Below are 25,558 nucleotides of genomic sequence, written 5' to 3'. Positions count from 1 at the left end.
CCTTTTCCCTGCGCCATTCTATTCTCCAGATCTCAATATACCTTTGCCGTCAATCTTAGAAGAACCACAGATCGCTGAATAGATGCCTTCCAGGGTCCTCCTGCATTCTTTATGGTGATGGAATTTTACTCTACACGAAACTTCTTCTCTTAATTAGGTGGAACCCGAACAGGCAGGCGCGCGTCAGTCACGGCAAGAAAACGCGTGAAATTATAGAAACCAAAGTAGGGAAAGTGAAAAATTCTTCAACAAACATTGGACAATTAGATTGCCTAAAACAAACATCGTAGGAGGAATAAGATATGGATTGCAATAGCTCAAGTACGACGAGCTCTTAGCAAGACTAATTAATTTATCATCGAACTTCTTTTTTCACCAAACAGTTACTTGAGTCTTGTATATTTATGTAGAATATTTTCTAGGAACTTATTAATTGAAAAAAGAATTTTTTCCAGTCCCAAGTGCTGCACATGTTAGAAAAGGTTTTGCAATATAGCAATCGTATCATACTTTATTATCTTACTACAATAAAAATATCGAAGGAAGAAAAAATTAAAATTAAAAAAAGAAAACCAATAAAGAATAAATAAAATAATAATAATAAAAATAAAATGCATGGTAAGAGCCCTGTTCAAGTTAATATGGAGAATCTACCTCAGATGAAATCTATTTGGTTGGATGAAGACCAAGAAGCAGAGAAATTGTATGGGCTGCAGACTCAACAGTTTATGAACTCGGGCACCGAGGATGATAATGGTATGGCAATTATGACAGTCAATAGTAACAAGCCATTGCTAAATAATAAGAAAAATATTAGACTCCCACCATTGGTAAAACAACGTGTTTATGTACCATTGAATAACCATGACGCAAAGTTTAGTAAGAAAAAGAAATTTTTAGGTTTATTCAATTTGAAAGATATTCAATCGCATCAGAAACATTCTGACAAATCCACTAGTCCACTTGGTAATAGAAATATTTCAGGACCTTATCAGTTCCAACATATTTCTCATTGTGCTTTATCTACGAATAAAACCAAACAAGATGATTCAATGAGAGGAGCAGAAAGAATCCCTTCTCCAGAGAGAGAAAATCAGAACACAACACAGTCACAACATACACTTCTACTCCATACATTACCACCACCATTTCAAGATCTTGAAAAGAAACAAAGTGCTTCATCTTCAATTTATTCTTCTCAAGAAGTTGAGCTTGATGAACCACAAAGTAAAAATATACAGGAAAATTTTATGCGAAGTTCAGAATCTGCTGGGCACACCAGATCACGCTCATTAGAGCCTTCAAAACCACCTACAATTTTAGAGGAATTGTTAAACAAACAAGCTAATACTGATTTCATAATTTCTGAAGAAAATAAAACACATTCTATATCATCCCAGTCTGGATTCGAAATTACTCCAGGTAGCACAAGAATAAAATCCACTTCATCGATGGCTACTTCAATAGGTGATATATCTTTTAGTCCATCTACAGTTGGTATAGATAGAATGAACACTTTAGAAAAATTCCGTATGGCAAGGAAGAAAGGTCATTCTCGTAATAATTCTGCAAGTAGTAATGAAATTAATGTCGATTTCCTGAAAAATTATGATTTTCCAACTTTACTAGAAGACAAGGAAATTCTCAAGTTTTCATCTTCTGTTAATAATATAACTTTGAAGAATCAATCTCAAACAACAATTAGCATGGGTCATACAGAATCTCCACAAATTTCAAGTTTATCGAGATTAAGAAGAAATTCAGATTCATTATTAATCACGACTCCCAAAACAGAAATTCATTGTTTCGAAGGAACTCCTGGCTCTCGTAAGTCTTTGGATGATATCTTATTATGCTATTTCAATGACGAAGATAGCAATAATCCATCTCCAAGTAAAGTAACAGATTCAGTAATGCTATCTGCAAAGTTGTATCAAAAAGAATTTCCCATGGAATCATCTAAACTGGGGCAGAAAGAATGCACAATAAATTCTACAGATATAGCTCAAAAGGAATTTCAGTTTGAAATTTGAGATTTGCTTATCTTTTTAATACCCATTTTTTTCCATCGTTTGTTTAACATATTATTCATGGCTCATTTCCCCAAAAAACACTTCATATTTGCATATCCAATCCCTCTCTCTTACATTTAGGTTTATCTTATTTTTTTTTCATTTCTATCCAATTTCTCAAGTTATTATCAGCATTTTTGAACTATTTTGTGAGTTTCTTTACATTACACATACTTAGGTTTATAACTAAATTAACACTTATCTGATTATTATTTACTCTATTAAGCCGTCCTTGTAGTTATTATTAACCATTTAGAGGTTCTTTATCTTTCAATTAGTAATACCTGAAATATATATATACATATACACATATATATTATTCATATTTTCATTTTAAATTGTAATTTATTATTAAACAACCATATTATTTATTTTTTATAACTTCCCGCTAATATTTCCGAAATTTATTTTCTTAATAAAATAATCACTCTTACTCTTTATATAATTGAAGAGAAAGATATGAAAGAAATTATTACCAAGACCACTAACTAGTTTAATCACATATTTTTATTCCCATATACACTCTCTATCTTTAAATATTTTTACAAGTTTTTTTTAAGCCGCAAATAACCCTGTCTAAAAATTAAAATCAAAAATATAAAACATTATGACTGATCGTTTAACTCAATTACAAATTTGTTTGGATCAAATGATGGAACAATTCTGTGCTACTTTAAATTATATAGATAAAAACCATGATTTTGAACCATTTGATCATACTGAGCCAAAAATGACTGATTCCCATGCAGTTATTGCACCTCCAGAAGAATTTTCCAATACTATTGATGAATTGTCCACTGACATTATATTAAAGACAAGACAGATTAGTAAACTAATTGATTCTTTGCCAGGGGTTGATGTTTCTGAAGAGGAACAATTACATAAAATTGATTCCTTGCAAAAAGAATTGGTCAAAGTAGAAGAACAGAAGATAGAGGCCATAAAAAGGAAAGAAAAATTATCTTCCCAAGTAGATAATTTGATTAAATCACTTGTTGACGGTATTGCAGATGCAAGAAAGACCACGGTTCCTGTAAATCATAATAACATTCCAAATTAAATTTTTACGAATCATCTAACGAATCTATATGAGTTACCCAATAAATGGGTGTAACTTTATTGTACTTTCATTCACTACCCGATACAAATAATTTGTTTAACTATAAAAGCAAAAGATGCTTCATAATCATAAAGATTGTTATTTTTCAAGTTTTCTACATGAGCCTTATTAAATATTAAAGCGATGCAGATTGGAAAGAAACAGAATTTCATTGAATGAAGCATTTTTAATTGGATAAATACATTCCATTAATTTTCCGTTTTATATAATACAATAATATCTCAAATTTTATGGGTCCAGGACTAATTTGTACAATCAGAGATTCAAAGGTTTCATATATATGCGTACTTGGACTTTTATAATATCAGATAAAAGTACAATTAGTATAGTTCTTTATCAGAAGAAATCTTACAACTAGGGTACAAGTTCAGATGAATATATTTTCTTTTTAATGATTTATAGTTTAATTTATCCCGTTTACTTTAAGATTTCATTAAACCTTTCAATATAATATTCCGGAAAATCTTAACGCTTTCTAACTTTTCCATCCTTGTTAATTCAAGAAATGTTTATAAACAAAAAATCATAGAGGTCATCGATGAGCTCAACTTTATATATTACTATTCAAGATCTTTAAAACAAAATAAATAACGTTTAATAATATTTCTATGTCAACTCCAGTTTATTTCAGTAAATTTATTGTAACCAATCAAGTGTTTTATAAAACCAAATATACATATGCATTAGTCAATTTAAAGCCAATTGTCCCAGGCCATGTATTAGTGGTACCTCTTAGACCAAGTGCCTATACTTTGAGTGATTTGTCATTCGAAGAATCTCAAGATTATTTTAATACACTACAGCTAATTCAACGTTTCATTTCATGGTTTTATAAATCAGATGCATTGAATATAGCCATACAAGATGGACCTGAAGCTGGCCAATCTGTCCCACATTTACATGCACATATAATACCACGTTACAAGTTTCACAATTATGGCGATCAAGTATATGATAAAATTGAAACATGGGGTAAAGAAAATGACATTAATAATTGGGAAAAAAGACGTCAAGAATATTTAGATATTGGTGGTAGAGAAGGTAGAAAACAATTAGCTAAGCCAGATGCTCAAAGAGTAGAAAGGACAGATGAAGTAATGCTTGAAGAGGCTAAGGAATTATTTGAGAAGTTACGAGAATTCATTGATCAATCTCAAGACAACAAACAGTGGACTCTCTAAAGATTTTTTAATGCCATTCCAAAAAGATCTAAAAAAAATTTGCATAAATTATAAATCCTTAATGCTAGACCTTTCCAGAAGATGATAAAGCATTAATGCATGGATTGTTCTATTTTTATATATTTTTTATTGATATCTACAGAATACATAGCAACAATATAATTAGTTTATATCGATGGCCAACCAACCAAAACTGTAGCTTGAAACCGATTAATCTTATACGACATGATGACTTAGTAAAGATTGTTGAAGAAATAATTTTAAAAACTACCTGCTTATTATATAAATATTCCTTTGAATATATATGAAGAGTTAGTTTACCAAATATTCTTTTTTCCATAGATGGTTTGGTGGAAGAACTCTGTTAGATGTTACTTAATAATATAAACTAGTATCTAGAGTTCTTCATCATTAGGAAAGGTATTACAATAGTAAACCATTGAAACACTATGAACTAAAACAGGATTTGAATTTCTAATAGCCAATTGAAAGAATAAGACTATAAGTAGATTACAAACACTTTTCTTACATTTTTTTTTAGCTCAAGATGCTTTCTAATAGATATCCAAGTTTTCTTATTACAGTTACTTCAAGTTTAAGTGAAATGATTTTCTATTCCTCTTGGAATGACGTGTTATACATAATTCTAATTCTTACATTTCTTGCTAAGCAGGTATCAATATCGAATAGTTATCAAAAGGTGATTCTAGCAAATTAAAGGTGTCTCTAAAGGTATCTATCCCTCAGTTGAAACGTATGTCTCAAACTGGTGTATCCTTAATTAGCTGAACCTTATTCTGAAATGTATATATCTTTTATATACGTTATTGATAACCTTCCACGAAAAATTAGTAGTTAGTGGGATTTATCACAAGGATATCTCAATTTAATAACATATGAGATATGATTACTAATAACATCAGCTGGAAAACACAATTACAATAATCACATGGCCCTACAAAGCGTTTATCCTGAATAAATAGCGGGCTGGCTCTACGTGTTTGTTGTATTGTCTCTTCTTGCTTCTACATCATGGTCAAAGTTCAAGTTCAAAATTATCATCATCGGGGTGATTTTTGACGCCATGTTAAGTTAGGGGTAAAGAATGACAAATCAAGAATGAGTGTGTCGAAAGAAAAAAGTATTTGAAGGATAATGATCTTTATATTGATTATTATATAAGTGGTAATACATCATGTAATCCAATTTGAAATATCCTACAACAATTCAATTTACCTTTCCAAATCTATAATAAATCTTGATCCAAAATGTCTGACTTAGTTACTGGTGCCAATGGGTTTCTTGCTCAATTCATCGTCAATGAATTACTAAATCATAACTATAAAGTTATTGGGACTGTTAGAACTCAGGAGAAAGCCGACTATTTTGCAAAACTATACAATAATCCAAACTTANNTCATGAGATTGTTTCCGATATTGGTAAGCCAGGTGCCTTTGATGAAGTATTAGAAAAACATGCCAAGGATATCAAATATGTTTTGCATACTGAATCTCCAGCCACATTTGTAGCTGATGATGTTGAAAGAGATATTATAAATCCAGCTGTTAATGGTGTTAAAGGTATATTAGCTTCAATTAAAAAATTTGGTACCAATGTAGAAAGAGTGGTATTAACTTCTTCATATGCAGCAATTACTAATCCTTTCGGGGAATTTAATCACATTTTAACTGAGAAATCTTGGAATGATATTACATTGGAACCAGCTAAATTGAATGGGATGGCTGCTTATTGTGCTTCTAAGGTATTTGGTGAAAAAGCAGCATGGGAATTTTACAATACAAATAAAAAAAATGTATCAATTAAATTCAAATTTGCCACAGCAAATCCAAGTTACGTTCTTGGTCCTCAATTTTTTGAAAGTGAACTAAAGAATTCACCAGCGCTACGTTCCACTGGTAAAATCTTCAATGGACTAATCCATGCCACACCGGATCAGAAGATTAATCAAAGCTTTTATGGGCTTCATATCGATATCCGTGATGTTGCTAAGGCCCACCGTATTGCTATTTCTAAAGACGAAGATATTGAGCAAAGACTTGTTCTGGCCACTGGACCATTTACTGAGCAAAACGTTATTAATCAATTGAATGAAGACTTCCCTCAATTGAAAGGTAAAATACCAGAATCAAAACCAATTGAATTGGACACGGACGCTTACTTAGCCAAGTTCGACTTTACCAAGACTGAAGAACCCCTAGGGTTTGAATATAACCAACTGAAGAAATCAATTAATGACGCTGCTGCTCAAATTTTAAAGGCTGAAGAGAACTAATTTAATCATTTTATTATTTGTTTAAGAAAGTGATTCTGGGTGTCTATTCAAATTTTTATTATTACATAACATTGAAGAATAATACATTTTTCATATGCAACTATTTGAAGTGCATTACGGTTATTTTTAAATATGAATTCTCCCTTTCAAGAATTTAATATTTTAAACTAACTTGTCTTATAACTATTGGCTATACATACCGTTATATATTATAATAAATAGATTTTTTTTAATATATTATATTAAATGATAAGAGAAAAAAAATAATATATATATATATATATATGAGAATAATTTGTCAGCTTCACGCGGAACTCGGGATTCGGAAGCGGGATTCGGCACACGGGATTCGGCACACGGGATTCGGAATACGGAACGCGGATTTCGGAACCTAAAAAAATAGAATCCACTGTTTGATTCACTTTTAAGTTAACTATTGAATCTCAAAAAGGAGAACTATGAATAAATATATTGGACACCAACAAACCCACCAAATTTTGATACTAATAGATATTGTGTATAAGTTAGGAAATGCAGTAATAGTAAATATCCCTATTTTGTATCCTTGAAAAAGTATATAAAGGCAATAGCCTACGTTTTAAAAATGCGAATAAGTTCTTTTGCACTAAAAGCATTCAACAAACAAGTGTTTGATAAATATTTCTCGTATAGCATAAACAAACAAAGATGAGTGTTTTAGTTACAGGTGCCACAGGTTACATTGCCCAACACATCATTACAGATTTATTGGAACAAAACTATAAAGTTATTGGTACTGTTAGATCAGAATCTAAGGGTGATAACTTGGTGAAGTTGTTTAATTCAAACAATTTTACTTACGAGGTTGTCCCTGATATTTCTGTTGAAGGTGCTTTTGATAAGGTTTTAGAAAAAAATGCCAAGGATATTAAATATGTCTTACATACTGCCTCTCCAGTTGTTTTCGAAGTAGAAGACTTGCTAAGAGATATTGTTGATCCTGCTGTCTATGGTACCAAAGGAATATTGAATAGTATTAAAAAGTACGGTAGCAAGACTGTGGAAAGAGTTGTAATCACCTCTTCCGTAGCTGCTATTGAACACCCAGATGGTATTTCAAGAGATGGTAAGACAATAACTGAAAAAGATTGGTGCCCTTTAACTTTAGAAGATGCTAAATTAAATAGTGTTAATGCCTATTTTGTTTCCAAAACTCTTGCTGAAAGAGCTGCTTGGGAATTTTATGAAGAAAACAAGAAATCCGGTGATATCATTTTCAAATTAGCTACTGTTAATCCAGCTTATGTATTTGGTCCACAAACTTTCGATACTTCAATTACAGGTCAATTGAATTTTTCTTGTGAAATCGTTAATAAAGTTCTTCAATTGAAGCCTACAGATAAAGTGAATACTAATATTACTGGTAGATTCATTGATGTCCGTGATGTTTCTAAGGCTCATTTATTAGCCTTTCAAAAGGAAAACACTATTGAAAAAAGATTAGTTGTCTCCAGTGAATTATTTGGTGATCAAGAGATGGTTAATATTTTGAACGAAAAATTCCCTACATTGAGGGGCAAAATCCCACCAGTTGGTAAGAGTGATGAACTAGCTGCAAATAATCTTCAAGGACTAATTGATATGTCAGAAACCAGAAAGATTTTGGGCTTCGAATATATTTCTTTGGACAAGAGTGTGTATGATACTGCTGCTCAAATATTGAAGGCTGAAGGTAAGATCTAGTCTAGATTTGGATTGAGACACTCATAAAAATTCTTTTTCGGTATAGAAAATTGACTTCAGAATTTGAATTTTTTATATATCCTTGTTTAAATATTTCGTTTCATATTGTAGAGAAATCCCCGTCTTTTATAGAAAGGGTAATTTTTTTTCCCTTAATATATATAAGGTCCGAATAGTTGAAAATTTAAGAATTTTTTTCTTGAAACGACGTTATTTGTATATGCTATGTCATAAATATGTGAAATTTTTTTCTTTCTTTTTTTATTGTTTTTTTTTAATATAATATTTTTTTTTCAGTTATCTTGAGTTTAATAACAATCATAATGACAATACATGATGGAGTATTAATCACCGGTGCCAATGGGTATATTGCTGAATATATTATCGATCATCTTTTACAAGAAAATTATGTCGTAATTGGAACTGTTCGAAATAAAAGTAAAGCTGATAAGATAATGAAACTATTTAACTATTCTCCAGATTTGAAAATCGTAGTTATTCCTGATTTAACTATCCCTCATGTATTTAGAGATATTTTTATACAATATCAAAATCAAATCGAGTATGTCATTCATACGGCTGGTCCATTAGGATTTGATTATACGAATATTTATGAAGAAGTAATTAGGCCTTCTGTAGAAGGAACATTAAACTTGATGAGAGATATCTCTAGATATGGTGGAGAATCAATTAAAAAATTCATCTTAACATCATCGTCTAGTGCTATTGAACATCCAGATGGGTATGTTAATAATAAATCTATTCATACTGAAGAGACATGGCCATCTATCACTCAAAGTGAAGGTTGTAAAAACGCAGTAAATGGATATTATGCCAGTAAAACTTTTGCTGAAAAGGAAGCTTGGAACTTTTATAAACAAGGTAATCTAAAAAATTGTAAAATGTGTTCTATTAACCCGGATTATGTAATGGGACCTAGATTATTTGATGAAGAAGTTGTTGATGTTAATTCTTTGAACTATTCATTACAAGTTATTAATGAATTTATGGATGTTGGTCTGGATTATAAGATTGATGATAGACCTATGGGTAGGTGTATTGATGTTAGAGATGTCACGAGGGCACATATTATGGCAATGGAAAATGATAGCTTTATCGATAAAAGAATTGTACTGTCAAATGAAATCTTTAGTGAACCTTTGATTTTACAATACTTGTACGATGAAATTCCTGAATTACATGGTAAAATTCCAAACCCATCCAAAACTATCATTCAAAAATCTCCCAAGAGCGATGAAAATAGAGTAGTAGATGTAGATTATTCCAAAAGTGCAAAACTTTTGAACTTCCAATATATCCCATTACGCCAATCAGTTGCTGATACTGGTAAACAACTCTTGAAATTATATAAGTAAATATCGAAGATATGCTTTATAATGTAATAGTTATAAAGAATATTTTCTTTTTAGAAGTAATTTGTGACGCTCTAAAATCATTTTTCACGAAGAATTTCGTTTTTGAAAAATTAAGTTTCAAAGGGACACGATTAAGGAAATAAAACTATTAAATGGTTAATATATATTTCATATAATGAAAGATCGAAAATTAATTCTCTTTGCATTTGCTAATATCTATTACAACTCTTTTTCTTAGCTGTATTTTTTTGTTCCTTCACACTCGTAACACATCATATACGCATCGTATAAAACATATATCATGCAACTAATTCAATTTCTATTAAGCTTCTTAGCTATAACCACTTCTCTCACTTTTGCCAAGGGTAACAAGGCTAAGGCTCAAGGTAAAGTGGCCACTTCTAATGCAGAACCAGTCATTACTGATAAAGTTTACTTCGATATCCAACACGGTAAGAAATCTGTTGGTAGAATTGTCATGGGGTTATACGGTGAAGTTGTTCCTAAAACTGCTAAGAACTTTTACGAGTTAGCCACTTCTGATGATCCAGACATGGGTTTTATCAACTCCATCTTCCACAGAGTTATTCCTCAATTCATGATCCAAGGTGGTGATTTCACTCATGGTACCGGTACTGGTGGTAAATCTATCTATGGTAATATGTTTGCTGATGAGAATTTCTCCATTAAACATGACAAACCAGGTAGATTATCCATGGCCAACAGAGGTAAGGACACCAACGGTTCTCAATTCTTCATCACCACTGTTCCAACTCCATGGTTAGATGGCAGACACGTTGTCTTTGGTGAAGTTCTAGAAGGTATGGACGTTGTTCATTACATCGAAAACGTCCCAACTGACAGATCTGACAAACCAAGAGAAACCATCAAGATTGTTAAATGTGGTGCTCTTGACATTGTTAAAGAACACGGTAACGGTAAGAAACCTGTTGATGAATTAAAATAGGTTCGTTAGCACTCAATACATATATATATATATATATTTATATATTGTGCTTTAATTTTTTTATAGTGTCTTTTTTCCGTTTTAAGTTATGGCTTTCGAGGCACGTGATTTGTACCAAAAATGTTACCCGCCCTTGTTGGAATTTAAAAATAAATATATCAAGCAAACAAGAATAAAGCTAATTCAGGTGTTCTAAGGATTGGCATAAAAAGATTGTCATCATAACTATATTAAAGCTCTTTATTATTATTCTCTAAATGCAAATCGATAGCCGCGGAAGAAGAATGAGAAGACCGCCAGCTTGCGTACAATGCCGCCGTCGTAAGATTGGTTGTGATAGAGCTCGTCCAGTTTGTGGGAATTGTGCCAAAAATACGTCTAGAGGAGAATGTATATATCCTGATGTACCAGGTCAGATCGATTATTCTCAGTTTCCTAGTACAAGAACCATGAGGACGACTACAACGACAACTACAACAAATACTCAAAATACTACTTCAACCACTTTTGGGGGAAGTTCTCATAATATCATATCACTTAATAACAACAACAACAATGGCAGTGGCAGTAACACTGCAATTTCATCGGGTCCAATCTTTACTACTGCGACAGTTCCTGGCGCCCATGGTGCTGTTTTAGGTACATTCGGTGTTTCTAATCATGCTATACCATTACATATGAATGGCTCTAACCCATCAGGTATGAACATCTCACCACTCAATGCTAACCAGATCGTTGCCAATACAGCATCAAGTTCAAATCCATTGACAATTATTGCGGCTCCAATGTCAACTAATAATGGTCAGATGAATATTTCATCGAATAACCAAAATATAAGCAACAACGTCACAACAACTCTGCGTGTACCTCAGGCATTTAGAAACTTGTCACCAGATGTAGCTTCTATGAGTCAGATTGCAGGATATAATACCAGATTGCAGTTACTAAATGGAACTGAAACTTTAGATCCTTCCGATCCACAGGGGTATTTGAATAGCTTGGTTTATATGAACTGGTTGGGCGATAACACAGCATATGATCTATTGACTTCTCCTCATACACAGGATGAAGTATTGAAGCAGGAATTAGAGTTTCTTAAGGGTCGCCTTGGAGATTTGGAAGATTACGCAATTTCAATTAAAATGTCTCATCATTCTGGTTACCCACAAGATCATGCCGAAAGCCTTTCTGAAAGTGAAGGGGATAACACTATTGATGATATGGATGAAAAAGATAATAAAAAGAGAATAGCAGAATCTGAAGAAGATACTTCGTCAACTGGTGATAGAAATATTAATTCTTTAACAAATGATGATCGATTGAAATCTATCAAGAAAAAGGCTAATAAGAGACAAAAATTGATTTCTGGTAATAGTGCTGTCCCTAGTATAAATGCTAATGTACATAACGTCAATGGTTCAATAGAAATAAATGAACCTACTAGAATGAGACATGCTTATGAAAATCCAGCTTTAGATTTCGAAAGTAGAAAATTCATTTTCACTCTTTTTAATCAAAAATTAAAAGATCATACTTTCCAAATGACTCCAAATTCTAATAATAATTTAAATATTCAACCTGAATTTGCATTAAATACTGAACCAAATTCTCTACCGATTCTAATTACTCAAATTTATGATACTCCAAATACAATTTTCAATTGGCAATTTTTAGTAATTAGAGATTGGAATTTATTACAATTCTTCAATAAATTAACAGAATTATTAAAATCTAAATTTAAAGATAAATTATTACAATGGAAGTTATTATCTAATTCACCGGATTCAAAAGTCAATCAATTGATCCAAGAGCCTGTTAAGACAATCCGAAATAATAATAATTTAATCAAATTACCAAGTAAGTTATTTCTAAAATCTGTTATCGAAGCTTGCTTCAATTCATTAGATGAACTAGACACATTATTACCAATGCTCAATAAATTCACTATGCTTAATATCATTAATAAACTCTTTGACTCTTCTAAATCCGATCCTACAACTAATCTAACTTTCAAATTAGAAAAGACTTCATTTCTACAACAAACCCAACTAGGTCAAATTTCTTTGATGCTATTAATATTTTTGGAATCATTATATTTCCAATCGACAATTTCTGGAGAGAATCAAAATCTTTTTCAACAATTATTAGAATTTGGTACAAATTTACAGACTAATTTATCTATTATTCAAACAAATTTAACTAGAAAAACTAAACAATCTTGTTCATATACTGATTTAGAAGAATTGAAATTTATTTCTTTATTAAAATATTATAAAAATTTTTCTATTTTAAATGAAGAATTATTCACAAATAAATCCAAACGCGGTATTAATCCACCAAAGTTAACTAATGAACTTGATTTAGATGAAGATATTAATTTGGCTATATTCAATAATTTGAATAATTTAAATTCTACATCAAATACTCAAGAAGAAATAAAAACTGATATCGATTCAGAGAAGAATGAATCTGAACCTATTACTGATGAAAACTTGGATAAAAAGAAAGATAAAAAATTAATTGAAGAAAATGATAGATACCAGTATGAAAAGACCTTATTATGGAATTTTATATTCAAGAATTATTCTCAAAGACATTTAATTAAAGGTGAAACTCCAATACTACTATCCGAGAAGGAATATTTCTCTAATTTAAAAATCGTTGATACATTATTAAAGAATGATATATCTTTGATCAATATTCAAATAGAGCTGGTTAAATATTTAAGCTCCAAGACTCAACAAATATCGGTTAGAAAGATGAAAAGATTAACTGAAAAATATAAGTCAAAACTAAATGATATTACCAAGAAATCTAATACATCTACATCTGTTATAATACACAATATAACTGATTCCTTAATATATTGTAACTCCTTACTGTATATTAATTATTATAACTTCTTACATTGGGAACAAATGAAAGATTATGTGCAATACACTCAAAATTTTTCACATCTAATTGAATTTATTGAAGAAACTTTAATCTATATCTTTACATTATTATCTAACCACAATTGTTATACCATACTATACTTCAAAAGTTTATTAAAGGCTTTAAACACCATATCCCTGATCTTATTGTCAGTATTCCAGCGTAATTTAACAATCATTCAAATAGCATCAGAAAACCCAACATCGATTGATTCAGATCATTTAATTCATATTAAAAATCAATCTAAATTGATTTCTACAATTTTTAAATCTACTTATCTATTATTGCAAAATTATAACAATAATAAGATTGCAAAGAAAAACCCTAAAATTGTAAAGTATTTGAATAAATTACAGTTAATCTTATCATATATGATGCAGTCGTCAAATCCAAGTCTTTCAGGTGATTTAATGAATTTACATAAAGAAGGCCCATCCCAGTTACAAGTATTTACTAATGGGTTAAAAAACATCAACACAAATTCATTTGTCAAGATCAATGCTAAATTACGTAACTTAATTGACTCTTTGAAGAACCTTTCTCTCTATAATGATCGAAACTCATTAGAATTGAATGATTTGCCAACTTGGGGATTGAATGAAAATAATCTTTCTGAGATGTATGATTCGTTATATTCTTGGTAAGAAAAAAATTAGCAGTTTTTGTATATTATCTACTATTTACCAACTATTTACCAACTATTTATCGAATGATAAATAGAATGATTCAACTTTCTATATGTAGTTTTATTTTGTATTATTAATGCCACTTTTAAACATTTATTATTTGAAAAATGAGAAACATTTCGTTAAGTAATTTCGAATTTCGGTCTTGTTACGAATTTAAAGATTAGAATTAATATATATAATTAAGTAAATTATAATGGTAGAAAATAATTATTGAAATAATTATTGAAATTAAATTCCAATCAAGTTTAATCAAGGAAATAGATAAATCATGGTTAAACCTGGCATTAGCAACATATATAAAAGGACATATACAACTTTAATAAAGAATTTTACTTCAAAAGAAGTTGGTAGTGGGAATGGTCCCTTTATTCAATTACCCAAACTAACAAGCTATCATAATATGATTTTGTTAAATATTCCTTCATTTACAACAATATATGGCAATTTAAGAAATATATCTATGCTAGATATTTCCAAAAAAGATATGCCTGGACTTTACTTATCCAACTTAAAAGATTCAAATCTAACGGAGTTTCACACAAATAATAACCCTGTTAACTTAATATTATCACTCACAAATAATAAAGAATCATTGAAAGTCATTAATTTAGATACATCTTCAAATGGTCTAGTAGTTCCAGATTTAAAGAATTCAGTAATTTATTATTCTGGTGATTTAACTTTAAATCATGATATCAAGAAAATTACTGGGTTTGGCGTTCTCGTAATTAAGGGGAGCGATAACATTTTTGCCAAAACATTAAAAGAAGATGAATCAATAACTATTAGAGCTGAATGTGTTCTTGCCTATGATGATACTTTGACGTTACAAATAAATGATAAGCCTAAAGTAAGTCTAAGGGAACAAATATTTAAAAAGGGATATTTCTTTGGAAATAAAAATGAATTTATAAAAGCAAGTGGACCTGGTAATATATACCTACAAAATTCTATTTAGAAAAATATATTTAATATTCTCAATAATAATATTCCTAATTGTTAATATTTTTAAAAAAAATCAGTTAATACATATGATAATATAGAACCTAAATAACCACCAACCATTAATGGAACTGGATACATTTGCCATGGTCTATCCCAATCCAATGGAATTACAATACTACTTAACCAACAGCCAAGAAATATACTCACGGCATATTGCTTACCAATATCAATACTTATTTGTTTATTAAAGGATAAGTATATGATTGGTAATAAAAGATTACTTAGATTTAATGATAACAGAATTGTCTTTTTATAGTTTTCTAATATTGGGCCACCAAACAGTATAACCAATAAACCAATTGGAATAGCAGCAAATACCATAGTTATAGGGACTACTAAAATTAAAGTCAAGTTAATAGTTCTCTTTGAAATCTTTTTGGAATTATTACTATTTGAAAAATTAGAACTAAACTGGAAAATGGTATAAATGATTTGTAACGGAATTAATAGATATAGAAGCAATTCTTCATCAAATTTATGGCGTTGTGTAGTGTATAAGAATAAAAGAATAATCAAATGGAATGGTGTGTTTAAAATTGATTTTTTAATATTAGTATTATTAGTTTCTTTATTTGGTTTTAAATTTTGTGAATTTATATTACGTTTTGATGTATCAGGCAAAACTTTAACATTTTGAGGGTTTCCATTTTTATTGCCCTTTTTCTTGGCCATCTCTTGTTAATCTCTAGAATGCTTTATATATATTTTGATATTGATTCATTTAAAATATTAGTATTTTTAGATATCGTGTTTGTTTTTCTATATAGCTAAAAAAAATAATATACTATAATTAACATAAAAAAGAAAAATAAAAAAACGAGTATAAAATATCTCATTATTTTAAAAAAACAGAAAATGAGATTTAAATTTAATATCTATTGATCTATCAACGTGACTAAGAATTCAATACAAATGTAAAATTGCGTCGAGATCCATATGCTTAAATGAAAATAATTAATTTGTGATCCTTTTTGGTGTAAAAGCATTTCCAAATTATTTTGTTATCTTTATTATCGAAAATATTTGGTAATGGAATCTTCAAAATGTTTTCATTAAATATTTGAGTATTTAAATTTTTTAGTAATAATTGATTATTTTTGGGTTCATATGATAATGACAGATCTAAACCAGAAGTTATTTGATCCGACTTAATTTCAATTCTTAGTTTATAAACATCTGTATTTTTGGTCTTTCTCATTTGAACATCAAAAATTACGTCTTCTTTAATGATTGTTGGATTTTTCAATTTTTTAACAGGTCTATCTTTATCATTAATGGAAAGTTGGTTAATTTCTTGAATTAAAGGGTTTTTTTTCGATTTATTATCTTTATTTGCATCATCTGTAGAGGCAATATTACGTTTATGAGTTGGAAATAAAGGAGGTAATTCTTCGGTGTTGCTTCCAAGCAAAGTGGAAGTTTCCTCTTCTTCTTTTCTTAATAAATCTCGTTTCATTGTAAGTATTGAAGAGGGATCGTCTTTTTCAGCATTTAAAATCTGTTGACCTTGGATATTTAAATTTTGAGTTAAATCTTCACTTAAAATTTCTAGGGTAGGTATTTTATTACCTTTTTTTTTCATCTTAGGGAAAGCTATATTATCTCTTGAGATTTCGATTACTTCTCTCAATTCGCAGGATTCTAAACACCATTCATTTAATATCTCACGTAATTGCAGGTCCTTGCTAATCCAATCAGCACAAGCTGTATTTATACAACAATCACAAACATAACAGAGGTTACCTTTTTTATCAGTATCATTTCTAATCGATGTTGTTACAATTGGGATTTCCCATTTATTATTCATAATCAAAGGATACACTATATTTGGATTAAAGTCCACATCAGGTTTTGGTATTTCATCTGCACAACAGACATTAATAAATATCTTTTTATCTTGTAAAATAGGAAATGTAAAAGTATTAGGCCTGTTATCAGATGATTGAACCTTCGACTTGATGACAAACAACGGCGTTGGTTCAGTAGATATGATTGCATTTGTATTATTTTTTTCGTTTATTTGATTATCTATGATACGATCATGGCTCTTTGAAGTAGTAGATATTGGTCTCAATAAAAAATTCATGATTAATAATTGGCAGTTAGTGTATGAATATGTATTTTATCGGAAGACAATACTGGAAATAATAAAGAAACAAAGTTATAGGGGTATATTAAGCTAAATATAATACACTAATTTTTCATTAATAAATTTTCACTCTTGCGAATTTATAAGAATGGAAAAAAAACACCTTAGAATATACAAAATAAAAAAAAACATTGTTATTTTAAAATACTTATAATTCCAATCATACTTTATACAGTATTATATTCGAACCTTTTAAATAGGTTTTTAATTCCTTTCCCTTTTAGCGAGCGTCTCAGCAACAGCTAAAAAAGATATAAAAACAAAAAAAACTAACATGACTTAAATACTCCCTCCATTTTATTGCATTATAAAGTACAAATTTTCGAACCTTACAAAAATACTCTAATTCTCATAACCTTTATCTTATTTATCTTGATTTCTTAATGCATATTATTATTCTCATTATTTTGTCAACATTTGCGTCACTGTATTTTTCGGAGACCGAAGAAGGAGAAATCGTTGTTGTTGGGATAAAATAAAAAGAATAAAACTATACGAGATCTGCACCATAAAACAAGAAGATATAAGCAAAACAATCTAGCTAGAATCCTCCTTTAAAAGCACACTAGACTCTATTTAAAGAAAAGCAAATTTTGAGCTTTGCAAAGACTGTTTTGATCAAGTTTATTTTGCCTCTATTCCAACTTTTCCCACCTCTCCCTTAATGTTTAGAACCACCTTTATTAGAGCAGCTTCGACTGCCTCAAAATCTTCCGTTAAAGTGCCAGTTAAATTATTTGGTATTGATGGTACTTATGCCACAGCATTATTTACAGCTGCTGCTAAAGATTCTGATATTAATGCTGCTGCTAAATCTTTAAGTTCTTTAGCCAATGTTGTTGAAACTGATAAGAAAGTTCAAGACATCTTAAACACTCCGGCTCTATCTGCAGAAGATAGAACAGACATTGTTAATGTCTTGGTTAAATCCTCGAGCCCTGTAGATAAGACCGTTTCAAACATGTTATCTATTTTGGCTGAAAACAATAGATTAAGTATTTTACCAAAAATTTCTAATCAATTCTCTATATTGGCCGATGCTTACAATGGTATTGTTAAAGGTACCGTTACTTCATCAGTTAAATTAGACTCTAAAATCTTTAAAAGATTGGAAAAATCAATTGCAAGCTCTGAATTGGTTGGCCAAGGCAAGACTTTAAGATTAGAAAACGTCATCAAGCCAGATATTAAAGGTGGTTTGATCGTTGAAGTTGGTGATAAGACTGTTGATTTGAGTCTTGCTACCAAGATCCAAAGATTGAATAAATTATTAGAAGAAGACTTGTAGATATACTGCCGAGAATCACTATCATCCCGTCAAATGTTATTCATATTCAAATTTAACCCAACATGCATATGTTTCTAAACACTAAACATATGTTACAGTTGATCTTTGTTGATCTGTCCCGTAAATATTATTCTATTATTATCTATCCTATAGTACATTATTGTTCAATGAATTTAAATGATTTATATCGATTTGTAATGATTTATATAAATTTAAACTAAATTCTGGATATTAAACAAATTAGATAAACTTTCATATATGGGAGGCACTTTTTACCTTCAGAAATATTTAGTTATCTTTGGTGTCACTTTAAGCTTTGGAAAGTATCTATTATCTGTTTTTTTGTATTATTTATTTACACGTTATTTATATTATTATACGATGAATTAGAATATACCAAATATTTTTCGTTTCCCTTCTACTTTAGATGAGGCAGTATCATTTTCTTCAACAAAAGTTGAAGTACCAATATTTTCCTCAATAGAAGAAGTGTTATTGTTCTCGTTAACAGATGGAGTAGTTTCTTTAGAGAATGCCAATTTAGCCTTATCACCTAATATCTTTAATATAACACTTTCATCTCTGTGAGCATTCCCTAATTTAGGTATCATCTCATGCTTAACATGTGGCAACTCTGGTTCCCAATATTTTTTCTTATCACCCATTCTCCATTGATCCTCCCAATGGATCTTTATTTTGTCACCCACTTTGCTTATTGTCTTATCATCTCGTATCTTAGTTAATGATTCAATTAGATCTGCAACAGCTTCTTGCGAATAAGTAGGTCTATATAGGCCTCTATACCATATTCTACCATATTCATTTTTCTTTCTCATTGCATCAGTTTCTTTTTTAAATGTAACATCACGTAAATATCTTAATCGTTTCAAATCTTGGAATAATTTTATTCCTACATCATAAGTTGGTAAATCAATTACACACATACATTTCCAAATATCTCTTCTTAATGGAGGCTTTTTATTGTCCCAATTTGGTCTAAGAAATTGATCATTGATTTGTCTTTGTGAAAATACTGGTACTTGCGAGTATAGAATCTGTCCAGACTCCAGATTACGGAATATAAACACTTGTGGTGCATATCCTGCCTTTTGCAACCATTTGGCAGTACGAAATCTTGATGTGGCTTTATTAATATTAACATTTAATTTTGACATGATTAACTTTTAAAGTTAAAAAAAATTCCTGCAATGCAATAGTTCAATATGAGATAAATATAACTTATAGTATCTTATGCTGATTCTTTTACTGAACTTTTAATATTATCTTTTCTTATTAGAAATATAGGGTTCTTTTAATAAATGTTTTATTTAGTTTGAATTTCGAATTTCAAACTTCGGAACTAAGATATTGGCAAAATTATTATACAGTATAGTATGTAAAGTTAAAATATACAAGTGTCTTAATTAAAATATAAAAGAATGCGTTAGCAATTGTTTGTTGAGATATTTTGAATTATCTATTTAAAATGTTCACGTTAAACTTAATCTTTATTTTATAAGAAAAGTTTTTTAGTTTGAAAATATCTATTCCATTTCAATTGAAAGAAAAAGGGTTGAAAGAGTAATTGTGGTAGCGCCGTGGATAGACTATAACTAATTTTAATATAGTTTTAATATTAGAAGTAAATTAAAAAAATATAGAATGATATACTTCTAAATAAATATATATTTCTTTTACTTTTAAATACACTATATAATTATTAATACCTTATTTTAGTACGAAATGTATTTGATCAAAAAAATTCCAAATTCTATTCGGTCAAAGGAGATTTATTAAGAATGTGATCGTTTTTCCCCAGTAGTAAAATATAAAATGGAATGAGCCAACGAAATATGCAAAATATTTTTGAGATTGATTCTTATTAATTTGTTTGGACTATACATCTTATATTTAAAACAAGCAATTTTTTATTGATACTGTGTCTAGCCGTTCGAAGAAATCCTGAAAGCTGACAAAGTAATACCGATTTTTCATATATTTTATTTGTCTATGAAAATTAAAAGAAAATGCCTATACAAATTGAACAATTTCAAGATGAAGTTTTAATGAGTTATGATTCTTCGAAGAATATTCATTGCATCTTTCAACCGTTTATCAAAGAGGAAGATGATTTTATTGAAAAGACAAGTTTCGCCATAATTAAATGTGAAAATTGTTCATCAACTTTCCATAATTTCCAGAATATTGAAGGTACATCTCATCAATATAACTGGGTTTGTGAGTTTTGTCAATCCAAGAACTCTATTGGAACAGAAGCTAAATTACAGGATTTAAACTTACCAAATTCGTATACAGCAGAGCTTGTTTCTAGATCAAAAACTAATAGTACACATATTAGGGAGAAAAGATCAATCTTTGTCATTGATTGTCTTACCAATGAAATTGAATTGGAGACATTGAAATTAGTTTTAAATAATCCTGAGGCTTTACCAGAAGGGAAATATGCTTTGATTACTATAGAGCCAAAGGGAAATGTTGTAATAAATCTTTCAAGTGGAAAGACAGTGCCTTTTTCCATTGAACAAAGTAAGATTGAAAAAGCTGTCAAAAATTTAGATGATGAATTTTTCCTAAAGCATATTACTGTTGGGGCAGCTTGGTTTGATTCTAAAATTACTTTTACAAGAAAGATAAAAACTTTGAAACCATTTGCTAAAAAGGAAACAGCGAGGGCAAAGAAAAGACCTAAACGAGCTACTGGATTAGCACTATTTTTAGCTAGTGTACTATCGCCACATAAAAATTGTAATACTCATATCATGTCTTTCTTGTCAGGTCCATGTACTATAGGACCAGGAAAGGTTGCTTCTACTGATATAAAGAAGCCAATTAGAAGTCATGATCAATTGGATTCAGGAAGGGACAAATATTTTATCAAAACTACTACGTTTTACGAAGAATTTAATGCATATTGTTTAGACAACATTTGTTTTGATTTTTTTATCTCTTCATTAGATCAAACTGGTTTGTTAGAATGGAAATCATTATTAACTTCTTCCATGTCAATAACTCAATTTGATTCATTTAATGATGAAAAATTTACTGAGTCTTGGAGAAATTATATAAAATTAAGGAATGAATTTGCATTAGAATTAGCATCTTTAAAAATATTATCAACTTCTGGAATTGTTTTCAAAAATAATTTGATAGCTGATATTAAATTCCAACCTACCAAGACAAAGAATGAAAGAATTAATGAAATGAAATGGAAATTTAATAAACCACTAGTATTGAATCCAAAAAATTTTGTAATTCCGTGTGAGTTTGAAGTTCATTCGGGCACACTACAGACAATCCAATTCCAATTGCATTATTATAAGGATGATCAAAGCTATATCAAAATCGTGACAATTCCATTTAAATTAATACAACCATGGAAAAACGGATTCCATATAGAAATCGAAATTCCATTCTTATTGAAGAAATTTGCACAACAAATTTTATTAAAGACTATTTATGATACATCTACAATGAGTGAATATCTCGCTGCTGAAATTGATATGTACGAGAAAAACTTACCCACATTATCAGATCGAGATTTGAAATTATTTTATCAATTGCAACGATCTACGATCTTACTTAAGAGAAATACTTCGCCTGATGAGCACATCTTGTTAGCGCACTATTTATATAATTCTAGTACAAGCAATTGTCTTTTCACATGTAACCCATTGATGATCAAATTCCCCAATGATAAATCTATCAAGGGTAAGACAGATTTAATACCATTGGATGCTAGATTTGCAACAGATTCTCATTCTCTCTTTGTCGATGGAGGTGTGTTTATCATGGTACGATACACAGAAGAGACTGACGATACAGTAAAGGCCAAAGATATGGCTATGACAATCATTAAAAGTGTAGAAAGGTACCCTAAGCCACGATTCATCTACACAATGGTAGGTAAATCACAAGATCGGTTCTTCAAGTCCAAATTAATTCCATTAACTGAAGAAGAAAGTGTTGAATTGGGAACCCAAGACCTACCTTTTGAAAAATTCACACAGCATGTTCATAAGTAAAAAGTCATTCTTCTTTAAAATCCTTACATAACATTGATATCTCTCTATATTAAGTAACTGATGCATACAAAATTATACCCACTTTTCAACAACTTAATGATAATAGCATAATATATAATAATATATAATATTATAGACGCGATTTTTTGATGCTTACGAAATTTCAACGCTTTCGGCCTAGGTAAGAGAGACCCTGTCAATCTCTTTCTAAGCCAACAAAGCAAGAACTGCAATCTTTGAAAGAAACAGGAAATAGACTAAAGTTTATAAGATAGAAAAGGAACTAGATTTAGATCTAGAATACTAGACCATTGTATTAATAAAAGGACAGTAGGAACAATTTAACAAACCCGTGGAGCAGGTGATTAAACTGAAGTAGGGAAAAGATAATTTGAATTAAAGAATAATGATGAAACGAAAGCATAGAAATTATACTATTCCTGTTGGAATGACAACTTTTCAAAAGGACCTAGTTGAGATTCTGGTGTCTCTCCATGCCAAGTCCCTTTCAGAAGAAATTGCTAAATGGGTTTCTAATTCTATGCTCGAAGCATCGTCTAACTCTGATGTATTCCCAAACGTCTCCACAAGACAGATGACTTATATCTTGGATGATGCCATTAGAGCAATTGGGAATCATCCTTGTTTGCTGGTACATCACTATATGCCAAGACAAGTTTTATTAATGGAACCTAGTGAACGATTATTTAGTACAAGTGATAAGTTACAAAACTTGAGTGATTTCATTCATAGTATCATTCTACGTGATCGATCTTCCTATCCCAAAACATCACCTTGTGCCTCCCCATTGAAAATTGCCTTAATATCGCATAATATTAGAGAAGTAGATATCCTTGAAGGGTTTCTCTTGGGGAAACCAATTAAACTGAAAAGGTTTGTTGGTACTTCTCTATATGATGAAAAGCATGTATATATTCAAAATGAAAATAAAGGGTCACTTTCTCATATGAATCAAAATAGTACAAACAATGAAGATGATGTACCGATATCAAGGTCTACTTCAAATTCTTCTAAAAGTTCAACTCCGGTGGCAGACTCAAGCTCAAATACAAATAGTCATTCACATCCACATAAAGATAATTATGAATATTCAAAGAGAAGGAAAAGACAAAGATTAATAGAAAATTCTAAACAAAATGAAGAAGATTGGATTTTTTTAACTTCAACAAGACATTTAAACAATAATCCAAATCTTTTGTTGATGCATGATGTAGATATCATTATCAGCTGTGATCCTTTAATTGATTCTAACCATCCTGCTATAACGACATCAAGAAACTCATTTAATAAGTCAAAGTCAAGCTCAAAGGATATCCCATTTATTAAATTTCTAGTACAAGATTCTCCTGATCATTATATTATTAAAAATCATCTTGATAAAGCTGCAAATAAAAATTCTAATAATATTAATAATGATGATGATTACTGTAACATATTATCGTCTCTTTGTCATTTTTTAACTGCCAGGAAAAATATTATTGAAACTAAAAATAATGATACACATACAATTGATTATAAAAAGTTTACCAAGAATCTATTATCAAAATCCGCAGAAGAATATATCTTACCAGAATGCCATTTATCAACTGGATTCCAGAACGATAATATAGAACTGTTAAATGAATGTTTAATACCTTCGATATCAAATTTACATCAAACTACTAATCCTGATTCAAATTTGAAATTCGATATAAAAGATATTAAAAACATGAATGAATATCAATTAGAATTAACCAAAAAGACAATAGAATTAATGGATTATGTTCAAAATGAAGTGTCTAAAAAGTCATTGGAAATTGAATATAAAAGATTAAAAGAAACTGAAAGACAGGACCAATTGGATGAACTGAAAAAAAATATAGGAACTTTATTCAAGAAGACACAAGATCAAGAAAAATTAATAAATGATTCAAATAAATCATTAACTCATGCTACTTCCGAATCTTCCAAACTAGATCAAGAATTGAATTTTTTGAAAAATAATATTAATAAATTAGAATCATTATTAGCCATTGATGATAATGATTACACTGCTTTAAATATGTTAATGTCACAATATTCAAAAGAAAATAATAAATTATTAGATGAAAAATTGTCATTAGATAATAAAGTTCAAGAAATTAATACTTCAAATGATGAACTTCGATCTAAGTATCAATTGACTTCAAAACATGCCTTAGATTTGGCTACGACTTTGAAAGAAGTACAAAAGAAACATTCAATATTGAAAAACGAATCATCGGGGCCATTAGGTACTACTGAATTGATGTCCTTAGAAAATGAAAAGCAGAGATTGAAAGATGAAATATTTAGATTAGAAGAACAAGAGAAATTCATGAATGATTATGCTTCAATAATGGAAAAGCATTATAAATTTAATGAAGGCTTAAACGATAGTTCAAAAAATTTTAATTCCTCAAATAATAGCTTAGGGAATGGTAGAAATCCAATCAAGAGAGTAAGACATCGGTCAACAAGATCAAATACCCCTTCCTACACTTAAGCTGTTTAATTTTGGATATTTTATAGAAATTGAGTTACAATATAAATCAATAATTTATTTAGCTTGTGTTTATTTTATTTTGCTGCATATATATATACATATAAATTAACGACAGTTATGATGGATGTAAGTTTATGTTTATTGTTAATCTTTCAATTCTACTATATAACTGATAATCTTAGTTTTATTTATTA

The 25,558-nt window shown here is 29.8% G+C and overlaps 15 protein-coding genes across 15 annotated transcripts; 12 read left to right on the top strand and 3 right to left on the bottom strand.

Annotated features, from left to right (window-relative positions):
- Nucleotides 1–611: 611 nt before the first annotated feature.
- TBLA0C03460 (uncharacterized protein) lies at nucleotides 612–2,033 on the top strand (the record flags this gene model as incomplete). The annotated part of the gene is made up of 1 exon (XM_004179620.1): nucleotides 612–2,033. The coding sequence occupies one exon, from the start codon at nucleotides 612–614 to the stop codon at nucleotides 2,031–2,033; it is 1,422 nt and encodes a 473-aa protein (XP_004179668.1).
- A 646-nt stretch (nucleotides 2,034–2,679) lies between these two features.
- Nucleotides 2,680–3,132, top strand: SRB7 (Srb7p; the record flags this gene model as incomplete). The annotated part of the gene is made up of 1 exon (XM_004179619.1): nucleotides 2,680–3,132. One exon carries the CDS (start codon nucleotides 2,680–2,682, stop codon nucleotides 3,130–3,132), a length of 453 nt encoding a protein of 150 aa, XP_004179667.1.
- Nucleotides 3,133–3,800: 668 nt separating this feature from the next.
- HNT2 (bis(5'-adenosyl)-triphosphatase) lies at nucleotides 3,801–4,373 on the top strand (the record flags this gene model as incomplete). Its single annotated transcript, XM_004179618.1, has 1 exon — nucleotides 3,801–4,373. One exon carries the CDS (start codon nucleotides 3,801–3,803, stop codon nucleotides 4,371–4,373), a length of 573 nt encoding a protein of 190 aa, XP_004179666.1.
- Nucleotides 4,374–5,641: 1,268 nt separating this feature from the next.
- TBLA0C03430 (SDR family oxidoreductase) lies at nucleotides 5,642–6,667 on the top strand (the record flags this gene model as incomplete). Its single annotated transcript, XM_004179617.1, has 1 exon — nucleotides 5,642–6,667. One exon carries the CDS (start codon nucleotides 5,642–5,644, stop codon nucleotides 6,665–6,667), a length of 1,026 nt encoding a protein of 341 aa, XP_004179665.1.
- Nucleotides 6,668–7,354: 687 nt separating this feature from the next.
- Nucleotides 7,355–8,389, top strand: TBLA0C03420 (SDR family oxidoreductase; the record flags this gene model as incomplete). The annotated part of the gene is made up of 1 exon (XM_004179616.1): nucleotides 7,355–8,389. One exon carries the CDS (start codon nucleotides 7,355–7,357, stop codon nucleotides 8,387–8,389), a length of 1,035 nt encoding a protein of 344 aa, XP_004179664.1.
- Nucleotides 8,390–8,712: 323 nt separating this feature from the next.
- Nucleotides 8,713–9,765, top strand: TBLA0C03410 (uncharacterized protein; the record flags this gene model as incomplete). The annotated part of the gene is made up of 1 exon (XM_004179615.1): nucleotides 8,713–9,765. One exon carries the CDS (start codon nucleotides 8,713–8,715, stop codon nucleotides 9,763–9,765), a length of 1,053 nt encoding a protein of 350 aa, XP_004179663.1.
- Nucleotides 9,766–10,066: 301 nt separating this feature from the next.
- On the top strand, nucleotides 10,067–10,732 carry CPR5 (peptidylprolyl isomerase family protein CPR5; the record flags this gene model as incomplete). The annotated part of the gene is made up of 1 exon (XM_004179614.1): nucleotides 10,067–10,732. One exon carries the CDS (start codon nucleotides 10,067–10,069, stop codon nucleotides 10,730–10,732), a length of 666 nt encoding a protein of 221 aa, XP_004179662.1.
- Nucleotides 10,733–10,989: 257 nt separating this feature from the next.
- Nucleotides 10,990–14,310, top strand: TBLA0C03390 (Zn(II)2Cys6 transcription factor domain-containing protein; the record flags this gene model as incomplete). The annotated part of the gene is made up of 1 exon (XM_004179613.1): nucleotides 10,990–14,310. One exon carries the CDS (start codon nucleotides 10,990–10,992, stop codon nucleotides 14,308–14,310), a length of 3,321 nt encoding a protein of 1,106 aa, XP_004179661.1.
- A 313-nt stretch (nucleotides 14,311–14,623) lies between these two features.
- On the top strand, nucleotides 14,624–15,313 carry TBLA0C03380 (uncharacterized protein; the record flags this gene model as incomplete). The annotated part of the gene is made up of 1 exon (XM_004179612.1): nucleotides 14,624–15,313. One exon carries the CDS (start codon nucleotides 14,624–14,626, stop codon nucleotides 15,311–15,313), a length of 690 nt encoding a protein of 229 aa, XP_004179660.1.
- Nucleotides 15,314–15,363: 50 nt separating this feature from the next.
- TBLA0C03370 (uncharacterized protein) lies at nucleotides 15,364–16,032 on the bottom strand (the record flags this gene model as incomplete). The annotated part of the gene is made up of 1 exon (XM_004179611.1): nucleotides 15,364–16,032. The coding sequence occupies one exon, from the start codon at nucleotides 16,030–16,032 to the stop codon at nucleotides 15,364–15,366; it is 669 nt and encodes a 222-aa protein (XP_004179659.1).
- Nucleotides 16,033–16,300: 268 nt separating this feature from the next.
- Nucleotides 16,301–17,446, bottom strand: PIH1 (Pih1p; the record flags this gene model as incomplete). Its single annotated transcript, XM_004179610.1, has 1 exon — nucleotides 16,301–17,446. The coding sequence occupies one exon, from the start codon at nucleotides 17,444–17,446 to the stop codon at nucleotides 16,301–16,303; it is 1,146 nt and encodes a 381-aa protein (XP_004179658.1).
- Nucleotides 17,447–18,173: 727 nt separating this feature from the next.
- On the top strand, nucleotides 18,174–18,797 carry ATP5 (F1F0 ATP synthase subunit 5; the record flags this gene model as incomplete). The annotated part of the gene is made up of 1 exon (XM_004179609.1): nucleotides 18,174–18,797. The coding sequence occupies one exon, from the start codon at nucleotides 18,174–18,176 to the stop codon at nucleotides 18,795–18,797; it is 624 nt and encodes a 207-aa protein (XP_004179657.1).
- A 386-nt stretch (nucleotides 18,798–19,183) lies between these two features.
- On the bottom strand, nucleotides 19,184–19,972 carry MHR1 (mitochondrial 54S ribosomal protein mL67; the record flags this gene model as incomplete). The annotated part of the gene is made up of 1 exon (XM_004179608.1): nucleotides 19,184–19,972. One exon carries the CDS (start codon nucleotides 19,970–19,972, stop codon nucleotides 19,184–19,186), a length of 789 nt encoding a protein of 262 aa, XP_004179656.1.
- Nucleotides 19,973–20,863: 891 nt separating this feature from the next.
- NEL1 (GTPase-activating protein NEL1) lies at nucleotides 20,864–22,840 on the top strand (the record flags this gene model as incomplete). The annotated part of the gene is made up of 1 exon (XM_004179607.1): nucleotides 20,864–22,840. The coding sequence occupies one exon, from the start codon at nucleotides 20,864–20,866 to the stop codon at nucleotides 22,838–22,840; it is 1,977 nt and encodes a 658-aa protein (XP_004179655.1).
- Nucleotides 22,841–23,246: 406 nt separating this feature from the next.
- On the top strand, nucleotides 23,247–25,364 carry HDA2 (Hda2p; the record flags this gene model as incomplete). Its single annotated transcript, XM_004179606.1, has 1 exon — nucleotides 23,247–25,364. One exon carries the CDS (start codon nucleotides 23,247–23,249, stop codon nucleotides 25,362–25,364), a length of 2,118 nt encoding a protein of 705 aa, XP_004179654.1.
- Nucleotides 25,365–25,558: the final 194 nt, after the last annotated feature.

This window comes from Henningerozyma blattae, chromosome 3 (genome assembly GCF_000315915.1).
Source record: "Henningerozyma blattae CBS 6284 chromosome 3, complete genome".
NCBI lineage: Eukaryota > Fungi > Ascomycota > Saccharomycetes > Saccharomycetales > Saccharomycetaceae > Henningerozyma > Henningerozyma blattae.
The sequence above is the reverse complement of the archived record's forward strand: the minus strand, read 5'-3'. Positions and strand labels throughout refer to the sequence as shown.